The 18763-nt window shown below is 35.6% G+C and overlaps 1 protein-coding gene and 1 long non-coding RNA gene across 2 annotated transcripts; one reads left to right on the top strand and one right to left on the bottom strand.

Moving 5' to 3' along the window:
• Positions 1-2360: 2360 nt before the first annotated feature.
• On the bottom strand, positions 2361-17450 carry LOC129882990 (long chain acyl-CoA synthetase 6, peroxisomal-like). Its single transcript, XM_055957520.1, has 23 exons — positions 17206-17450; positions 15762-15822; positions 15614-15691; positions 15428-15499; positions 15265-15346; positions 15009-15114; positions 14849-14925; positions 14372-14416; positions 14185-14271; positions 13818-13907; positions 13649-13728; positions 13406-13499; positions 11599-11687; positions 11425-11513; positions 5648-5777; positions 5416-5534; positions 5214-5337; positions 5033-5119; positions 4776-4879; positions 4606-4691; positions 2876-2962; positions 2714-2800; positions 2361-2628 (listed from the first exon to the last, which is right to left on the bottom strand). Exons 1-23 carry the CDS (start codon positions 17327-17329, stop codon positions 2530-2532), a joined length of 2097 nt encoding a protein of 698 aa, XP_055813495.1. The 5' UTR covers positions 17330-17450; the 3' UTR covers positions 2361-2529.
• Positions 3797-4642, top strand: LOC129882991 (uncharacterized). Its single transcript, XR_008765858.1, has 3 exons — positions 3797-3915; positions 4352-4428; positions 4558-4642. It is a non-coding gene; the product is annotated as an uncharacterized LOC129882991 (long non-coding RNA).
• Positions 17451-18763: the final 1313 nt, after the last annotated feature.

The following is an 18763-nucleotide window of genomic DNA, read 5'->3' as shown; positions in this document are numbered from 1 at the left end:
TATATATATATATAGTTTGCTCCATTCATTGTTGGAAAATTATATGCACAGCGGAAGCATACCAGAATCATACTGCTACTGCTTACATGAATAATAGATAATACATACGTTTATGCTAGAATACATACGATCATGTTAGAACACATAAACTTTCTGAAATTTAATTCGATAAATACCTTTTGAAGCGTGAACAGATACTTTCAAGTAAATCCACAAGTTAGACTGTAGTTCTCTCAACACTTGGATGGGCAAGTATTGTATAGAAAACCCTACTTCACTTCTAGGTTAGGAGAACCCCTATTTATAGGGACCTTTTCCCAGTCCAAAAGGGAGAAAAAAATAGAACTCTGAATTCTAGTTAAATATGGGCACTGTAGAGACCACGAAATTAACTGAGGCTCCCTATTATCGAAATACAACAACAACAACAAACCCAGTATAGTCCCACCAGTGGGGTCTGGAGAGGGTAGAGTGTACGCAGACATAATCCCTACCTTGAAAGGTAGGGCGGTTGTTTCCGAAAGACTCGGCTCAAGAGAGGAAAACAAGATAAAAGGTCAGATAGGAACAAGCATATTGAAAACAAGATGAAAACAAGAAATAGCAAAAGTGAGAAAGTCATGATAGAATAGTACGGAAAGAAAGAAGCATTTACTAATATAAATAAATAATATAATCAAAGTACAATGGCCCCGCACCTATAAACAACAATACAATGCAGAATTAAAATGACAATAAACATTGAACAGAACTACAACTACTATGGTGTAAGAATAAGTCACCTAGCATTTTATCCTAATTTGTGTCCTCCACAAAAGAAATTATAGTGCGCTACTGCTCCCTATTATCGAAATAATTCAAATAATTAATTTGATATTATTCTTACCATAATAAATTACAAATCATTCCACTAGAAATTCGTAATTGCACTCCTCCGATCCATTTATATTTTGAAATTTTCCATTAAACACTTATATAATTCCCATGTTAAGATTACAGATACTAATCAATAAATTAAATTACTGACGAATTTAATTTAAAGATTAATTTTCTTTAGAGCGCTGCTTAACTTATTTCATTTGTTGGATTCATAAATCCACTTACAAGGATTGACACGATGAAAATTTATAAGCTTCTCAAAAAGGCATATCATCAATCTCTATATCGAGACATGGATTCCATCAACTAACTTATTATTTCACCAATATATATTATTATCATCCAATCTACCGTTTAATAAATCAAAACGATAATTGATATATACAGATCATAATAGTTATATCAAGATTGAGAATATAAGTACATTTAATAGTTTAGAGAATATATTTTTGTCAGTCAGTCTAAAACAACTATCTCTACTCGATTCCTTTCAATACATACAAAATGCACTAGCACAAGAAGTTGGAACTATACCGTTTCCATAATCAAGATAAATTACATATAATCTTGTGCTACAATCATACCGATGTCTTGTCCAATTTTCATCTTAGATTGTGAACAAAAAACTTTATACTTATAAGAACTGATGCTTTAATTCTCTGTGTATAAGCTAAAACTCTATACACTAAATCATCTACTATATAAGTAAATGGACACATAAACGAATATATGATCTATTAAAATTTTTATTAAAATTGAATAAACAATTGTTCTATAATAAATACTATATCTAAACTTATGGTTAATAGTATATATTCCATGGTTAATAGCAGTGGCGGAGCCAAAATTTTAATTTAGGGAGTTCAAAATTTGAAGAAGTAGACACATGAACTTGCCGAAGGAGTTTCAACATCTACTATGTATACATAAAAAAATATTTTTACCATGTATAAATACTATAATTTTTCGTCGAAGGGGGTTCGGATGAAGCCCCTAAGCAACATGTGGCTCCGCCATTGGTTAATAGTATATATATCCCAACAATCTCCCACTTAGACTTTTAACCATCACAATTGTTATAATATACTATATCTAAATGCATGGCTAACAGTATATAACCTAACAATCTCCCACTTAGATGTTTAATCTTGAAAATTGTTAGAATACTATGTCTAAATCCATGATTAATAGTATATACCCTAACATTCATTTGTAAAGACATTCTGATGACAAGCAATATAACAACACCATGCTATTTTCTTGAACTCCAAGTTTACTTATGTTTAGATCTGAGTCCTCGCTTAACATATTCATATGAGGATACTCTCGGAGTCGAGGCCAGAGCTCCCGGACACACTTGCAAACATACTAAACCATTCATATCTACATTCCTTATGTTTTATTGTCTTTATTTCGTTCAAATCACTTTATTTTAACCAGCAATCAATATTCAAACTGCTAGTAAACGTACCTAAAGAGAGTTAGATTAAGACGCGTGCTCTTAACTTCATATAAATTCAACTGTATCATTTTTAGGGTAAACAATACCATTGTCACAAAAGAGTTGCATGTGCAATAATAGGTTCTACAGCAGAATATATTTTACGTTAATCTTGTCAATATTAACTACTTAAATATTATTTTTGCCTTTCACAAGGTTTTATTTGGAGAAGAATTGGATGTTGAGAGTTCTGCATACATGTCAGCTATTTCTTTAGCAAAGTATGCTCTTGCTTGTGGCCTTTTTATCTGAAAGAAGGACAAGGAATACAGAAAGAGATTTGAGCAATGGAGACTTTCTCTAGTTGTCTAATAATCGTGGAACAACTCTTACCTTATACGTCGGAGTAAGCAGATCATTCTCCATAGAAAAAGGCTCAAGCACCAAAGTAATAGCTTTTGCAAATTCGAAACCTCTCAACTGCAAAGTGTTTGCCATGAGAAACATGTTGAAAACACAATGCACTACATTTCATTGCAGGGGAATTCAAATTACCTGTGCTTCCTTCCCAACAGTATCCATGTCTTTCAATATTGCAGCCTTTGCTCTTGGATCAGTGCAGAGCTGTTTCACGTCTTTATTCTGCTCTAGCCAAAGATAAATATAATCACGTACAATAATAACATATACTTTAATTCTCGTCACATTTCAAAAGAAAAGTTATCTCTCTACTTCTTACTCTACAATGCTTCATATAAGTCTAATGGGAATTTCACAATTTTCATTAATGAAGTTTGGTACTCTTTATGACCATATGAACATTTCATAAGGAAAGTTGTATGGGGCACAAACAGCTTGTGTACATGGTAGAATAAAGGGTGGACACGTGGGACCAACAAAAGATGCTCGAGGAAATTGGTTTGGTGGAATTGTCAGGTACGAGGATATATTCGGCGAAGATCAACTTCGATTAGTTTTCGGGGTTACAAAATGAGCATCATCAAGAAAAGGCGGGAACTCGTGGCCCGAGGATAGGGAAAGGACTCGTGTCTCGATGACGTGGCAAAAAGGACAAAAGCACAGATACACCAGATATGATCGTACGATACCCCGCCCGCAACAAAGGAATATTAGCTGGAACAGCTAACAGTATTTCCATGTGGACGCCAGCCATTGGCCATAGTACTTAAGGGCTCGAGTGGAGCTTTTCTATTGGTTGATGTATTATCTTTGTAACCTATAATTATTAATTAGTAGTTTGACCACAATTGGAAGGATTGGATTCTAAACAATACATAAGGAATACACTTATATTCTTGTGCTCCAAGTTTTCCATATTTTTACTAAGTCTTTATCTCATAGCATTCACTAACTGAAACGATCCCGAAATTGAGATCAACATCATTCTAACATCGCCAGATCCGGTGCAAACACTCATCACCTGAGCTCTATTGCTTCATACAGCTTTATTACTTCCGTTTATTTCTTTAACAAACACATCTAACTTCTAATAGCAGGACCTAAGGAGCTAACTCGAGACATGTGTCCTTGATCTCATTACAAATTCAACTGTACCGTTTTCCCGGTAAACGAAGGTATCAGCTAGATACATTGAATTTTCAAATTCCAGATTACGTCTTGAGTGCCTATGCTACACAAGTGAAAGCATATTTCTTACATTTCAAATGGCATGTACGATTGGGGAAGGAAAAGAAACTAACTAGAGCCAAAATAAAAAGAATGATATTATGATTTTACAAGATGTTAAGCACGCAAATTTTGTCGTCGATAAATGATGGAGTTATTTCTTAAGGAAACATGCTAGGTTAGAGGGAACAGTAAAGAACAGAGAAGTGAAATACTGAGACAAGACAAATAATCAAAGAGGAGTCTTCCTATAGTTTGGTAAAGCTGTGAAAAGATAATGGAATTGGTTTGTTCTTTTTCAAGATTTTTTTCCATCTACTTTCAGGACGTGTATATTCCAAGGAGAGAAATCACTAATGCATATTTTCATCCCTTAACTCACAGATTCATCTTACGTGGGAGGCATAAAGAACCCGGAGGAAAAGGACACCCCTCCTGTTCTACACAGTTAATTGCAGAAGGTAAATGGTCTTTTAGGTTTATATTTTTCGGCCACCTTATATTATGATGAATATTGTTCTGATCTTTATCATTTCTTTCTCTGTATGACAACTGATACAACATAACCAAATAGTGTAAAATCCATGCAGTTTTTCATGAGAGCAGGTTGAAGATGTAAGAGGAATTCAGGGTGTAACCTTGATGCCTTCATTTATAGCCCATGCTTTTAACATGTCTGGATCGATGCAGACTATGGCTACCAGAGAGGAATTTAGGCTGTCACCTGACAAAACAGACAAGAGTACACTAGGTCTTTTAAAGGCGTCGTCTAGGGGGGGGGGGGATTTTCTGCGACACTATATCTTACCATGTATAAAGCACTGTGCAACATATTTGCTCTTTACATAAACATTCTCAATTTTTTCCGGAGCTACATATTCTCCCTGTGCCAACTTGAAAATATTCTTCTTCCTGCAAATAAATATCAAAAGATAAGACTTTCTACTTACCACTGATCTCTATATACTGTACAACTTCAGTAAAATGGATTATAGTTACAAGGAAGCGACCTTATTTTATTAAAACTACTTCATAATAGGCAAGTACTATTAGCTATCCTCTCACCTATCAATTATCTTTAAGCGCCCCCCAGGTAGCCACACTCCAATATCTCCGGTGTGAAGCCATCCATCTTTGTCAATCATTTCTCGCCTGAACAATGTAGTTGGATAATTTTAAAAGTTAACTTGGAGGAATTCCTGCTTATATGCAAACTACAAAGGGTAAGTTAAAGAAAGGGCCTTACGTCTGTACTTCATCCTTGTAGTATCCCTGGAACACTATGGGGCCTCTTACACAAATCTCACCACGGGGATAAGGCTGATCTTCAGATGTGTAGTTCATTTCAGGTACATCAACAAGCTTTATTTCTAAAACATGAAAACATAATTAGTCCTTGTCCAGTCATAAGAAAATGGAAAAAAGAACTTGCTTGGAATTGTACTAACCACATGCAGGATTAGGAGAGCCCACATGACCTGATAAGATATCATTCTGATCCATGTTACTTATAGTACAGGAAGTTTCGGTCATTCCATACCCTTCTATTACTTGACAACCAAAGCATCTGAACAACAAAACTACTTAACTCATTTCACACAAAAAGAGTATCTGATCTCAGTAAGTTGGTATTCGATCATAATTGGAGAAATTTAATGAAGTTAAGCTTGTTCAACTCACATCCGCAAAAAGTCCATTACATCAGGAGATAATGGTGAAGCTCCTGAGACCATATAGCGAACTCTTCCTCCTAGTCTTGCTTTTATTTTGTTGAACACCAATCTATCCCAGATTGCCGATGGATTCTTTCCTGGAAAAGTAAAATCTACATATATCATAGCGAAAAGAGACGTGCCTTCCTTCTCTTCATAAGTCAATCCTACTAGAAATGCAAGGTAGGCTCAACCTACAAATCTGTTCGGAAGGTCAATATTAGTAGAAATGCACTAAGGCGAAATCCCACTATAAAGCATCAAAACTAAAAAGCACCCTACATGAAAGCACAATTTGTTATTTTGCGAGCTAGTTAGGGAAAATGTAAGCCACCCGCCATTCCCAACCTCATAAACAAAGACCTTAATACCACCAAATGAGCAATATTACAGAAACAGAAAGAAGCTTTCCGGTCAATTAAAGTACTTTAGGCCTCGTTTGGCCCCAAGTTCCCAAATATTCTTGGCAAGTTATTCTGGGGAGAAATTTTGGTGAAATTGCACCGTGCGTTTGGCCCCAAGTTTTGGTGAAATTTCAAAAAATATTATTTCATACTTGTAAGTTCTAAAAATTATTAAAAATACCCATAAGTTTGTGTTATCATTTTATAATGAACATGTTCCGTTAAAAAAAACTTTATAATATAATTGATAACAATCAACAATAACAAAATAACATTATATACAATACATTAATCGAATTAAAAACAAATTGTTCTTTCCAAAAACTATTTGGGGCCAATACCATTTTATTTAAGATGGATTAATGGTATTTCATATTAATGGAGTAAATTGGTAGATAAATATTTAGTTGGAATTAATAAATGATTGGTATTTTTATAAAATATAAAAAATTTGGGTTATTTTTAAATTTCAAACTTCCCAAGTTCTACTTTTTTTTAAAACTTGGGAACTTGGGGATTTTGCCAAAAATATTTGCCAAGTAATGGCAAATTGTATGGACAAACACAAGTTTCCAAATATTTTTCAAGTTTTTCTCAAAAACTACTTGGGGCCAAACGCTACCTTAGTTTCGCACCCAAGGTGTGGTCTAGAGTTCAATGAAGTGGGTTGAGAATTCTAAAGTTTCAGGTTCAAATCCCAACAGAGACAAAAACACTAGGTGATTTCTTCCCATTTGTCCTAGCCTTGGTGGACATAGTTACCTGGTACCTATTGTTGGTGGGAGGTGGCAGATATCCCGTGGAATTAGTCAAGGTGCGCACAAGCTAGCCCGAGCACCACGATTATCAAGAAAAAAAGTACTTTACTTACTCATTTTCCCTTTTCTTAAAATAGTCAACAAGTGAGTCTTCAGTTCACAGCAAAGTTTTCCAAGGAGTTGCCATTTTTTGATCCCCTTGAGTGGCTTCCTTGTCCAAACAAAAAGCCTCAGGAGTTTGACTCTTTCCCACTTTTTTGTTATTTTCCTTTCCTTTTGTTCCCTTGTTTCTCATTTTTATTTTATTTAATATGATGATGATATGAGTTTAAATGTGTGAGAAATATAGGAGAAAAATATTGAGTTGTGTAAGAACAATATTGTACAAAGACCCTATTTATAGACACTATAAAACAATCTTTTTCCAAGTAGGATACTATAAACTATTCGTATTTCTACTCCTATTCTAAGTAGGATTGTGTGCACCTATTCCTATTCTAATTAGGATTATGTACACCTATTCCTATTCTAACACTCCCCCTCAAGCTGGTGCATACAAATCATATGTACCTAGCTTGTTACAAATATAATTAATACGAGGACTGGTGAGGGACTTGGTGAAAATATCTACAAATTGATCACTTTGACTTTACAAATTTTGTAACAATATCTCCTGAGAATATCTTTTCCCCGACAAAGTGACAATCAATCTCAATGTGCTTAGTCCTCTCATGAAACACTGGATTTGATGCGGTATGAAGGGCTGCTTGATTATCACATACAAGTTCCATATGACCGGCTTCTCCAAATTTTAGTTCTCTCAGCAACTGTTTGATCTTAGCTAGCTCACAAGTTGCTACAACCATTGCTCGATATTCTGCATTTGCACTAGATCGAGCAATTACACTCTGTTTCTTACTTTTCCACGACACCAAATTATCTCCTACGAAAACACAATATCCGGATGTAGAACGTCTATCAGAAGATGAACCTGCCCAATCAACATCTGTATATCCGGTGATATGCTCATGGCCGTGATCCTCGAAGAGTAGTCCTTTACCGGGATCTGACTTTATATATTGTAGAATACAAATAACTGCATCCCAATGACTATCACAAGGAGAAGTCATAAACTGACTTACAAAACTCACAGGAAAAGAGATGTTAGGTCTAGTCACTGTGAGATAATTCAACTTTCCAACCAGCCGTCTATGCCTTTCAGAATTACTGAGTGGCTCCCCGTCCTGGAAGGAGTTTAACATTCGAATCCATAGGAATGTCAATGCGTCTACATCCCGTCATTCCTGTCTCCTCAAGAATGTCTAAGGCATACTTGCATTGAGAAATAACAATACCTGGTCTAGACTAAACAACCTCAATACCTAGAAAATACTTCAGTCTGCCGAGGTCTTTAGTCTGAAAATGCTGAAAGAGATGTTGCTTTAAATTATGATACCATCTTGATCATTGCCAGTGATAACGATATCATCAACGTAAACAACTAAATAAATACACAGATTTGGTGTAGAATGCTGATAGAAGACAAAGTGATCAGCTCTACTACGAGTCATGCCAAACTGCTGAATTACTGTGCTGAACTTCCCACACCAGGCTCGAGGAGACTGTTTCAGACCATAGAGTGACCTACACAATAGACATACATGGGTACTAGATTCCCTCTGAGCAACAAAACTAGGTGGTTGCTCCATATAGACTTCTTCCTCAAGATCACTATGCAAAAAAGCATTCTTAATGTCCAACTGATGAAGAGGCCAATAACGAATGGCAGTCATAGATAGAAAAAGACAGACAGATGCTATTTTAGCCATAGGAGCAAAAATGTCATTATAATCTAGCCCAAATATCTGCTCATACCCTTTGGCAACAAAGCGTGCCTTCAGTCGATCCACCTGACCGTTTGAGCCAATTTTGACCGCATAAACCCAATGGTAACCAACAATTGATTTACCTGCAGGAAGTAAAACAAGCTAACAAGTACCACTCGTATGTAAAATATAACATATGTCACGAGTGTGCCCAAGTTTATGACAATGACTATACTTGGATCGAGGTTTCCCAAAACGCCCTCCTCCTCGCCGATTCTCCATAGATTGATATGTTCGTTTTTCTATAGTTTGAGATACAAGAACAGAGGAGTCAATGGTGGGTAATGAGGCTACTTTGTGACTGGGAGGAGCGGTAAGACGAAGTAGACGAGAGAATAATTCATCAATTGTAGAAACTACAGGACTGGATAAAATCTAATCACGCACTGAATCATGGTCAGTAGGAAGTCCAACAAGTGTAAGAACTAGAAACAACGTCTGTCTTTGCTTGTTTTTCCACATTCGTAGTAACTGGCATCAATGTTTCAAATTCCTCCATAACTGCTTGTACCTATCCCAAATAAGTAGACATATTGGATTCTTGTTTCTTCAAGTTGGTCATTCGAGATATCACATCATAGAATCGAGCTATGTCATTAGTGTATAAAGCATAAGCCTTTTTCCCAAACTGAATAACATGTTTGGGATGGGCGAAACAAAGGCATCAACTTGGAATCGATAGATCGCCATAAGAGACTACATAATTGAGCATCAACCTTCACCTATTGTGCTTTGGCTTTTGCATCTTCCTCACTAGCCTTCCCCTTTTCATCTACCACACAAGCATTATTTGTTAAGTGATCTTGAACACCTTGACCCTTGCACCACAACTCAATTGAAGAAGCCCAAGCTAAATAGTTTGAACTTCCCATTAATGGTTCTGAAGTGATTATAGGGGTTGAATTTCCAATCCCCATATTTTTGGAACCAAAAATATCACACCCAAAGACATGGTGTGAAATTTATCTTGAAAACAACAAGAAACACTGGATTACAGAGATTTGGTTGCCGGAAAATCTGGATCTCACCGGAAATAGCCTGGAATTTGCCGGAACCCTAATTTCGATGATCAAATCTGGTCAAAAATTGCACGGATCTGGTCGGAATGGCTCGACGACCACAACTAAAACAACAATTGCTAAAAAAACGTCCAGAACAGCCCTAAAAAAATGACACAAATCAGTCCCAACAACCACCGAAAATTGACGCACGGCGACTTGTTTCTACCCTTGAATTTTCTCACCAATGCTCTGATTCCATGTGAGAAATATAAGAGAAAAATATTATTGAATTGTGTAAGAACAATATTACACAATGACCCTATTGATAGACACTATAAAACAATCCTTTTCCAAGTAGAATACTATAAACTATTCGTATTTCTATTCCTATTTTAAGCAAGATTGTGTACACCTATTCCTATTCTAAGAAGGATTGTGTACACATATTCCTATTCTAACAAAATGAAAGTGGAGATTCATATTTCCGACCTCAACTTGTTTGGGACTGAGGTGTAGTTGTTGTTGTTGTCTTTTTCCTTCTCCCATCTTACCAAGAGGAGATACAGTTAAGGAGACATCAAGAGTCCATATCAAAGAACTGCTTCCAAGGTATTTGAACTTAATACATTTGAGTCACAAAATCAACTAAGTGCTAAAGGGGCTAATTCATACAGAATAACACATCAGCACCAAAACAAAACCTATCAAGCAGAATTTTAATTAAAAAGAATTATCTCAATGGTATAATTGAGGGCTGAAGCATTCAGTACAAGCTTCCTAGATCATAGTGTTTCATTTTTAGAAAGTTGTGGCTATGTCATACTACAAGTGGTTTAACAGGAGTCCACTAACTTATCACTTCTACAACATCTGCTAAATTGATTGCTGGATATACTAAACGTGGACTGGGTTAAGGAATTGACTGCAGATCAAGCTACAAATAGCTGTTGAAGGCTTATCTTCAGCTGATATAGGGCCAAACCCACACAAGCACATGTAGCATACTCTATAGATGTTGAAATTCTTACCAAATTTAATATTCCAAAGCATTGAGAAATGAAAAATTTACCAATCATAAGTTAGAATATGCAGCAATAATGATTTGAGAAATTTCACAAAACTGAAACACACTTTTGTCGGCTTTAATCAGTATTATCTGTGTAATGCTGCTGGACTGTCAAAAGCTAACTGATAAAAGGTCCTTGTCACTTCACATAATGAAAAAATGATTATTGTCAATTGTGAGACAATTAGCAATTCAACAGGACAGTTAACATATACAACAACAACAACATACCCAGTGAAAGCCCACTAAGTGGGGTTTGGGGAGGGTAGAGTGTATGCAGACCTTACCACTAACTCATGGAGGTAGAGAGGCTGTTTCCGAAAGACCCTTGCCTCAAGTGCATCAAACCCAAGTAATAAAAGATGGACAGTTAACATATGCTGGAAATATTTAATACATTCTGATCGAATTTAGTTAGTTTTTTCTTTTTATTGCAATTATAATATTCAACATGCTCAAATAGAAATAATGTGTATCTTAACACTGAATGCACCGATCTCCATATTAACAGACCTCTATGGGAATAATCTTAAATTTTAAAGAAACATTATATCATGCAAACAAGATAATAGAGGTCCAAGATGCACAAGTGCAGCGATATATTTCTCGATAGAGGTAAAAATACCTCACCATTAAAAATTGCTTGCTTCTTAGCATTATAAGCAACATTAAAAATCCTCTCTCTCAGAGAACCAGATGTTTTCACAACATTCATAATGCTGCAAAAGGAAACATCTAAGTTAATTGAGGATCACATAAAATTAAAATTAGCACAAATAGCAAACAGCATCAACAGTCAATTACCCAGCATATAATTTATTGTATAACCGAGGAACGCTGCAAAAGACGGTGGGCCTTAATACAGCCATATCATCCACTAGTTTCAGATTATCCTGAATGCAAAGTAAAGTTAAACACAGTATTTCCGTAGAGAAGTGTGAAAACATTGCTTACTATTGTAGACAATTGATTCTCAAGACAGACCCTTGTGGTCGGGCCCTTCCCCGGACCCTGCGCATAGCGGGAGCTTAAGTGCACCGGGCTGCCCTTTTTAATATCTCCTAAATATCATTATGCAACAAACAAAACCTCTTACCCTTAGTAAGTGAACATTTTCCCTCCATCAACTGCAGTTTGTAGCATTGTCCTTGTTAGAGTGGGTAGAAGTCCCACATTGGTTGGGGAATGGACCGGTGGTCTGCTTATATGGACTCGGGCAATCCTCCCGTCATGAGCTAGTTTTTGGGTTTGAGCTACGCCCAAGTGCCATATCTTTACATGGTATCAGAGCCAGGTCCATTCCCGTTTGGGTTCCCGGTCCACGCTCCAGTTGGGCTTGGGCGTGAATGGGGGTGTTAGAGTAGGTAAAAGTCCCACATTGGTAGGGGAGTGGACTAATGGTCTGTTTATATGGACTTGAGCAATCCTCCCCTCATGAACTAGCTTTTGAGGTTGAGTTAGGCCCACGTGCCATATCTTTACGGTCCTTAATAATTTAAAAGTGTGGAAATTCTTCCCTTTTGCCAGTAGAAACACAAATACAGCCCTTACTTCATTTCCCTTTTTGGTTTTCTCCTTTTTTGCCACTTTCAGACTATCAACCTACTTCACTGGGCATGGAGAACAAGACGAAGGGGGAAACAAAAAGAGAAAAATTTAGACAATAGGGTGGAAAAGAATAAGGACAAGGAGGAATGTGGACGTTCAGGTGAAGAAGAAACAAAAGTAGAAGTAACCAGCAAGGAATTTAATGGAAAGTTGTTGGCGAAGAAGCAAGAGGAAGATGAAGGGAAGGCCATAAGAGGATATGATGAGGCAGGGATAAGAGTACGACATAAATTTACTGCAACAGGAATCAAAAGATTGGGACAAAGGGGAGGTTCACTTTCTGGTGCAATGACGGTAGAAGGAAGAAGAACAAAACAACAGAGACGAAAAGGGAAAAAATAAACTAAAGAAGTTCAGAATAAAAGAAAAAAATTAAGATACATAGAATTCTACTTTTCCCAGGGATACTGGCAACAGCAAGCCCAAAGGGAGTCTAAAAACTTAAAAAGGTTAAAGGAGGAAAATGCTATAAAACTTAATTAAAGCTGGTAAGCTCCGATTTCATCAAGATTTGAGGGGCTTTATTTTTCTTTCCTCTTTATAGTCGTATTTCTTTGATTTCACAAGTATGCAGTCTTCCTAAAGAAGGAACTCAGAAATTAGAAAAAAAAATGAGCAGAAAGAATGGCAAAGCGTAAACTAAGTAGAAAATAGAAAGATCAGTAAAAATGAAACGAAATCTATAACAAGCAATTCATGTTATCTATATAAGTTAAATCTCTTGATAAGTGATATCATTGATTTACAACCTACAAATTCACATATTTATTCCAGCAAGGAACAGCTTTATGATTTTCCAATATCCTCCTATGGTTGTATTAGTTGGATTTCATGTTGTCAAGCCACTGTTTGAACAAATTCATGTCGAAAAAATTAAATGACACAAATTACATATAGTTTTGGATAAATCCGAGCTAAAATAATCCTTAGGATCAGACCAATACGGTTCATGAAAGGACTGCTAAAAGAAAATCCACAAAGCATTCTAGGTTAAGTCTCATACTCCCTGATAGAATCCAGAAGCTCCTCCAAAATAGACCAGCAATACTTGGGTAGCCCTCTCAAATATATGTGCCAGCGGAAGATATGAGATGTAACTATTAAAATTCAGATAGAAGTTTCAGAAAAATCTACAGTTTTCATTAGAAAGTTTCAATGAAATGTAAAAAATGTTTGGTTCCTGAACTTTCAATAAAAAAGTGATTCATGCTGATATTTGGGTTGTATTATAATCATTATTACTCACATATCTGAAGAGTATAGTGTGATGCCAAAACTCGCACCAGCAACATTTGCAATCAGGTTTGCATGGGTCAAAACAGCACCCTATCAGTTGGATGGAAAAAAAAATGCAATTTGCTTCAATTCTGGAAAGCAATAGCATTTAGAATTGAGTAGATAATAATCTGCCGTACCTTTGGGGTCCCAGTTGTACCACTCGTATAGCATATCGTAGAAACAGCCTCAGGTTTTGGTGAGCAAAAGGGCTGAAGATTGCTGAGACCCTGAAAGAAAATCATTTACTAATACTATGAAACCTCAACAATCAAGCAGTGAAGTGCAAATACAGTAGTAGGCATTTTCAGTGCTGCAAGTGAAATTACACTTATATATCTCTTGCAACTCCACCCATGGCATTAACTGAGATATGTGAAAGATCATATGCAGCACAAATCTACCATGCATACTAAGTTCACATCCCTGCATCTTCTCATTCCTACTAGGCACAAAATTTAAAACTGCTCATACCATGAAAACACGACTTCGAGTATATATAATCACCTGACTAAGTAGTGTTGAATATGATATGATCTTCACTCCAGATGACGGTGGAAGTGATGGAATTCTCCCATCTACTGCTCCAACTACCTACACCATACCCAAGCCAGATGAGGACAGATAAATTGCAGATCGGTAACATCATAGTTATGCACCACTTCGATCACCATAAAGGGACAGTGTTGCATACCACAATTAAATGCAGCGAAGGAATCTCCGATAAGAAGCTAAGCAACTGCAATTTAAAGAGTAATTCCGTAAATAACAACCTCAACAGTGACTTCAAGGAAAGCAGTGTAGAGAAGAGAAAGGTCTATCGTGTACATCTCTTTCTATTTCCCTACGTTTAAAGTTTGCCAAATTCCAGGATGTTGATATTTTTTTTACAGTTTTCTTTAAAATATATAATCCACGAATGACGGTGGGAAGTTAGGCTCTTTTATTAAATCAATGGTCAGGAAGAACATAAACAAAATATGGCCAGTAGAAAGTAGATCCAAAACATTAGGTTCTCAATCCAAATGCGATAACTGTAGCAAGTAAAAAAATGTGAATATTCTGTCTGCAAAAGAACAGTTAACTTCAAAAATTGTCTAAAGCCTAGTTTGGTAACTGCTTGATTCTTCCGCTTCCATGTCACCACAACAGAACTTGCAAGTAAACTCACATGATTTAATGTTTCTGGCACACAAAATATAGCTTCAATTGCTGCATGGTTTGCAATATATTTTACAGCTTCTGGACCTACAAATATTATGGCTTAGGAGTTTTAGAAATGTTGGTAAGATCTAAAATGATTTTTTTTTTGATAATGTCTGAAGACCAACCAAGAGTATCGTATAAAGGAACAGAAATAAATGAATACGCAGAGCAGGCATGGTCGACTATCAGCCATTCTGGTTGGTTGATAAAATATAAACCAACACAAGATCCCTGTCAAGAAGCAAAGGAAACAAAATGATCAGTATATAAACAGAAAATATCCACTTCCTTTAGTTATTCCTAAAAATGAGGACAAGTAAATTAAGAAAGAGAACAGAAAAGCCTTCCAAATTGGTTTAAAAAGCTGATAAAGTAAGTTGCCTTTGGTATCTGATGACAAACTAGTGCAGAACCAATTGCTGACCGTGCAGTACCTGCCTCCCCATATGTCATCCATTTGTACCTGTAGAGTATGTTACGTTGGATGAATATGCTTTGAAGATAAATCATATGCTCAATTACAGGCTTCAAGTGGCAAACATACTCTCCTACTGTTCCATCATCTCGAACTCGTGATCCTAAGTATTTGCAGTCTGGAAACGCCTCAACCGAGCGCCTAACCAGACAAACAAATCAAAACACAAAAGATGAAAAACAATTCAAATTGTGGTGAATTTTCTTGAAAATAAAAGGAGAATGGAGAGTCGATCAGCCAAGCTTGGTTGCTCACACAAAATTGTCATGTAAGGTACCAATTTCAGGATGATCTGCAAATCTGCAAACAAGCTTCACCGGAGAGCGAGCAGATCTGGATTTAAAAGAATTAGAGCTCAGTTGTGCCTCGGATTACATGAAGAGTTTGAACTAACTGTTCTGACCTGTACACATTCCACTTTCCTGTCTTCAGTTTCTCAGGAAGCACATTACTAAATCCTTGCTCTGGTGACAGTTCAATAATTAGCAAAGAAACCAATGGAGGGGAGATAGATAGATAGAGAAACAGAAAACAAGGTAGTCTAATCACCAATTAATAAGCTGAAACAAACATGCTAGCAATGAGTAAAATGGAGGTCAGACTAACATGTCGAGGAATACTGGAATATGATATCAGTAAAATCCAACAAATAGCTGGACATTCGACTTACATTATCAGGCTGCATGCAGATGCTCTCCAAATTTATACCTGGTATGGATCTAGTATGAAATAAGGAAGCAAAGTAAGATGTAAACTACTTTTGAGGGACCATGTGCTATCTATTTAGTTTTGTTCAGCTTGGGGACGGGGAAGCTCTTAATCTTTCCCTTGGGAGTTGGAGAAGCAGGATTAGGTACCAAGATATCTGGGATAACAGTTGGAATTTTCCAGATATAGCAGTATCTACTTTATCAAAGCTGCATAGTTGACAAAAAGAGGAGAAATTAACCAAATACAATCTAGGTAGATTCCAGGTGTGGTTCTATAGGTCAGCTTGCCTCATGTCCTAAATGATAAACCAAACAACAATTATTAGGAGAAAGGCAACTCTTCATAGTTGGCATTAGAATACAGATAGCTTTTGGTGAATCTTTTGATTTGTTTTTGGGTCTCTATCTCAGGTACCTAACATGCAAAGGATCATTTTCTTCGAACTTCATAGTGCTATTCACTATCCCCACCATTCACAGACTCTTCGATTCAGTCCTGAGAATGATCAAGTACATTGGTTGGAAATGTGAATCTTGTGATCATCCATGTTCACACACACACAAAAAAAAAAATCTACACAGTTGTAGAACGAATCAAACCTGCATATGTTGAATTCGGACTCTATGTTGATCGACTATAGACTAAAAGTATAGTGATGTCGCACATTGTAAAGGCTAAATCCTAATTATGATTGTGGATGAGTTGAGACTCAATACAATACATAATTGGCCCATTGATGTTAGACCCTCTCTACAACTACAAACCAACCTTCCTTCCCCATTTTGTTGAGCTATTCGAAGATAACCTGGTAATTGGGTGGAAGTGAAAGTTGATCTCAGCTTTAAACACCAATACAACACATTTAGCTTGCTTTATTTTTGCCACATATATAGTCAGAAAAGAGGTGCACTTGAAGAACTATCTTCTTCTTTTTCTTCTCTTTCATTTGAATGCTACTTGGAAAAAAAGGAATTTTCCAAGAATGTCTATTAAAAAACTACTATTACCATAAGGCACCGAAAAGAAATCGTATTTTTACACAGAGCAACATTAACAAAACTCGCCGGCGGCATTTTTACACAAAGCAATATATATGGCTGCATTCTCATTTAAGAAAAGTGGATGGGCAAGAATACCGCAGGAGAACTCCCCGGCGGCATTTACACGGCGGAGAAGTGACGGTTGATCTTGATCGACGGCAGCGGTGGAAGTGAGGTGGTTACGAATAGTTCGAAAACGACACTCAGCTTCGGAATCCATCAGTTGAAACGACGTCGCCGTGATTGTATGGTATTGTTTTCCCACCAAAAATTTGCTGGTGGTTTTTTGGTTAATGCAGCTACAAATGCATGTTAGTGTAACTTCAATACACGACACAAGTTTAAATCAATACTTTATTAGTTTGCCGTGTGTTTTGATTACTACTTAAATTTTATTGTGAGTAATAATTAATTTGGTGTGATTAAGCCATTATCTCTTCTTTTTTGGTCTTACTTATTACTCTTACTATTTTTCTTTTTAGTTTATTTTAAAAAAGAATGACTATTTTCTTATTTAGTAATTCTTTAATTTTAATTTTGCATATGACATATTTAAGACCACAGTATTAAAGAGCATTTAGTACATTTGACATATCTTTAATATTAAACTACATGATTTAAAAGTCTTCTTTATTTTTTTAAAGTCCGTATCAAGTCAAAATAGATCAAATAAATTAAAATTGGAGTATTTATTAATCTTTTTATTGTATACCCTATCTTTTTTTAATAATAATTTTACCTCGTATCATATTTTTTTGTAAGTATATCTTAATATATGATATTATGTAATGATCTAAAATAATATAATCTCTCAAACATTGTATTCATTATAACGATATAATATCACTATACAATACAACACAATTAGATACGTTGTGAAGCAATATGTATTAGCCATCCAAACAAAAGTGTCAGAGAAACATTACTTGTGAAGGTTTTATAATTGTTTTATCCTTTACTGGTATTTAGAAAATCACAACATCACACCATAATTAAAAGTGTTTGTAATCTTTAAAAACAAGCTACTAAGAATAAAACAGGAAAAAAAAATTAAGTTTGTTTCAACTTTTAAATATACTCCCTTTATTCACTTTTACTTGTCCTGTATTTCAAAAATAAATTTTCACTTTACTTGTCATTTTTAACATTTCAAGAAAAGACAATATCTTTTTATTGTTTTACTTTCAACATTAATTACTTACTCCTCAAATTATTTCTCAAGACTTAAGATTATACATCAATTAATATGAGTATTGTGATAAAATATTCATATTAATTATGTTTCTTAAGAGGCGTGCAAAATTTAAAGTGAAAGTAAAAGTGAACAAAGAAAGTAACAAATAATTTGATATAAGTATATTTAAAAACAACGATAGATAATTCGAAATGAAGGGAGTAGTAGCAATAGTTTAATTTACACTCTAATAATGCTAATTTAATAACTTTGTTGTAGTTGTCTTATTTTTCGAGTAACTATTTCAATTATATTGAGCGGATATTTATCGTTATCTAAATAACATGAAAATAATACGTGTAACATGCTATATAGCAGGTTGAAATATGGAGTACTACTTTGTTGTGTAAAAATTCTTTACATTTTCAATTTGTGTAATTAAGTTAATTCATGTGTATAATATATGTGCGTATGTATTGG

The sequence above is a fragment of the Solanum dulcamara genome, chromosome 3 (assembly GCF_947179165.1).
Source record: "Solanum dulcamara chromosome 3, daSolDulc1.2, whole genome shotgun sequence".
Taxonomy (NCBI): Eukaryota; Viridiplantae; Streptophyta; class Magnoliopsida; order Solanales; family Solanaceae; genus Solanum; species Solanum dulcamara.
The sequence above is the reverse complement of the archived record's forward strand: the minus strand, read 5'-3'. Positions and strand labels throughout refer to the sequence as shown.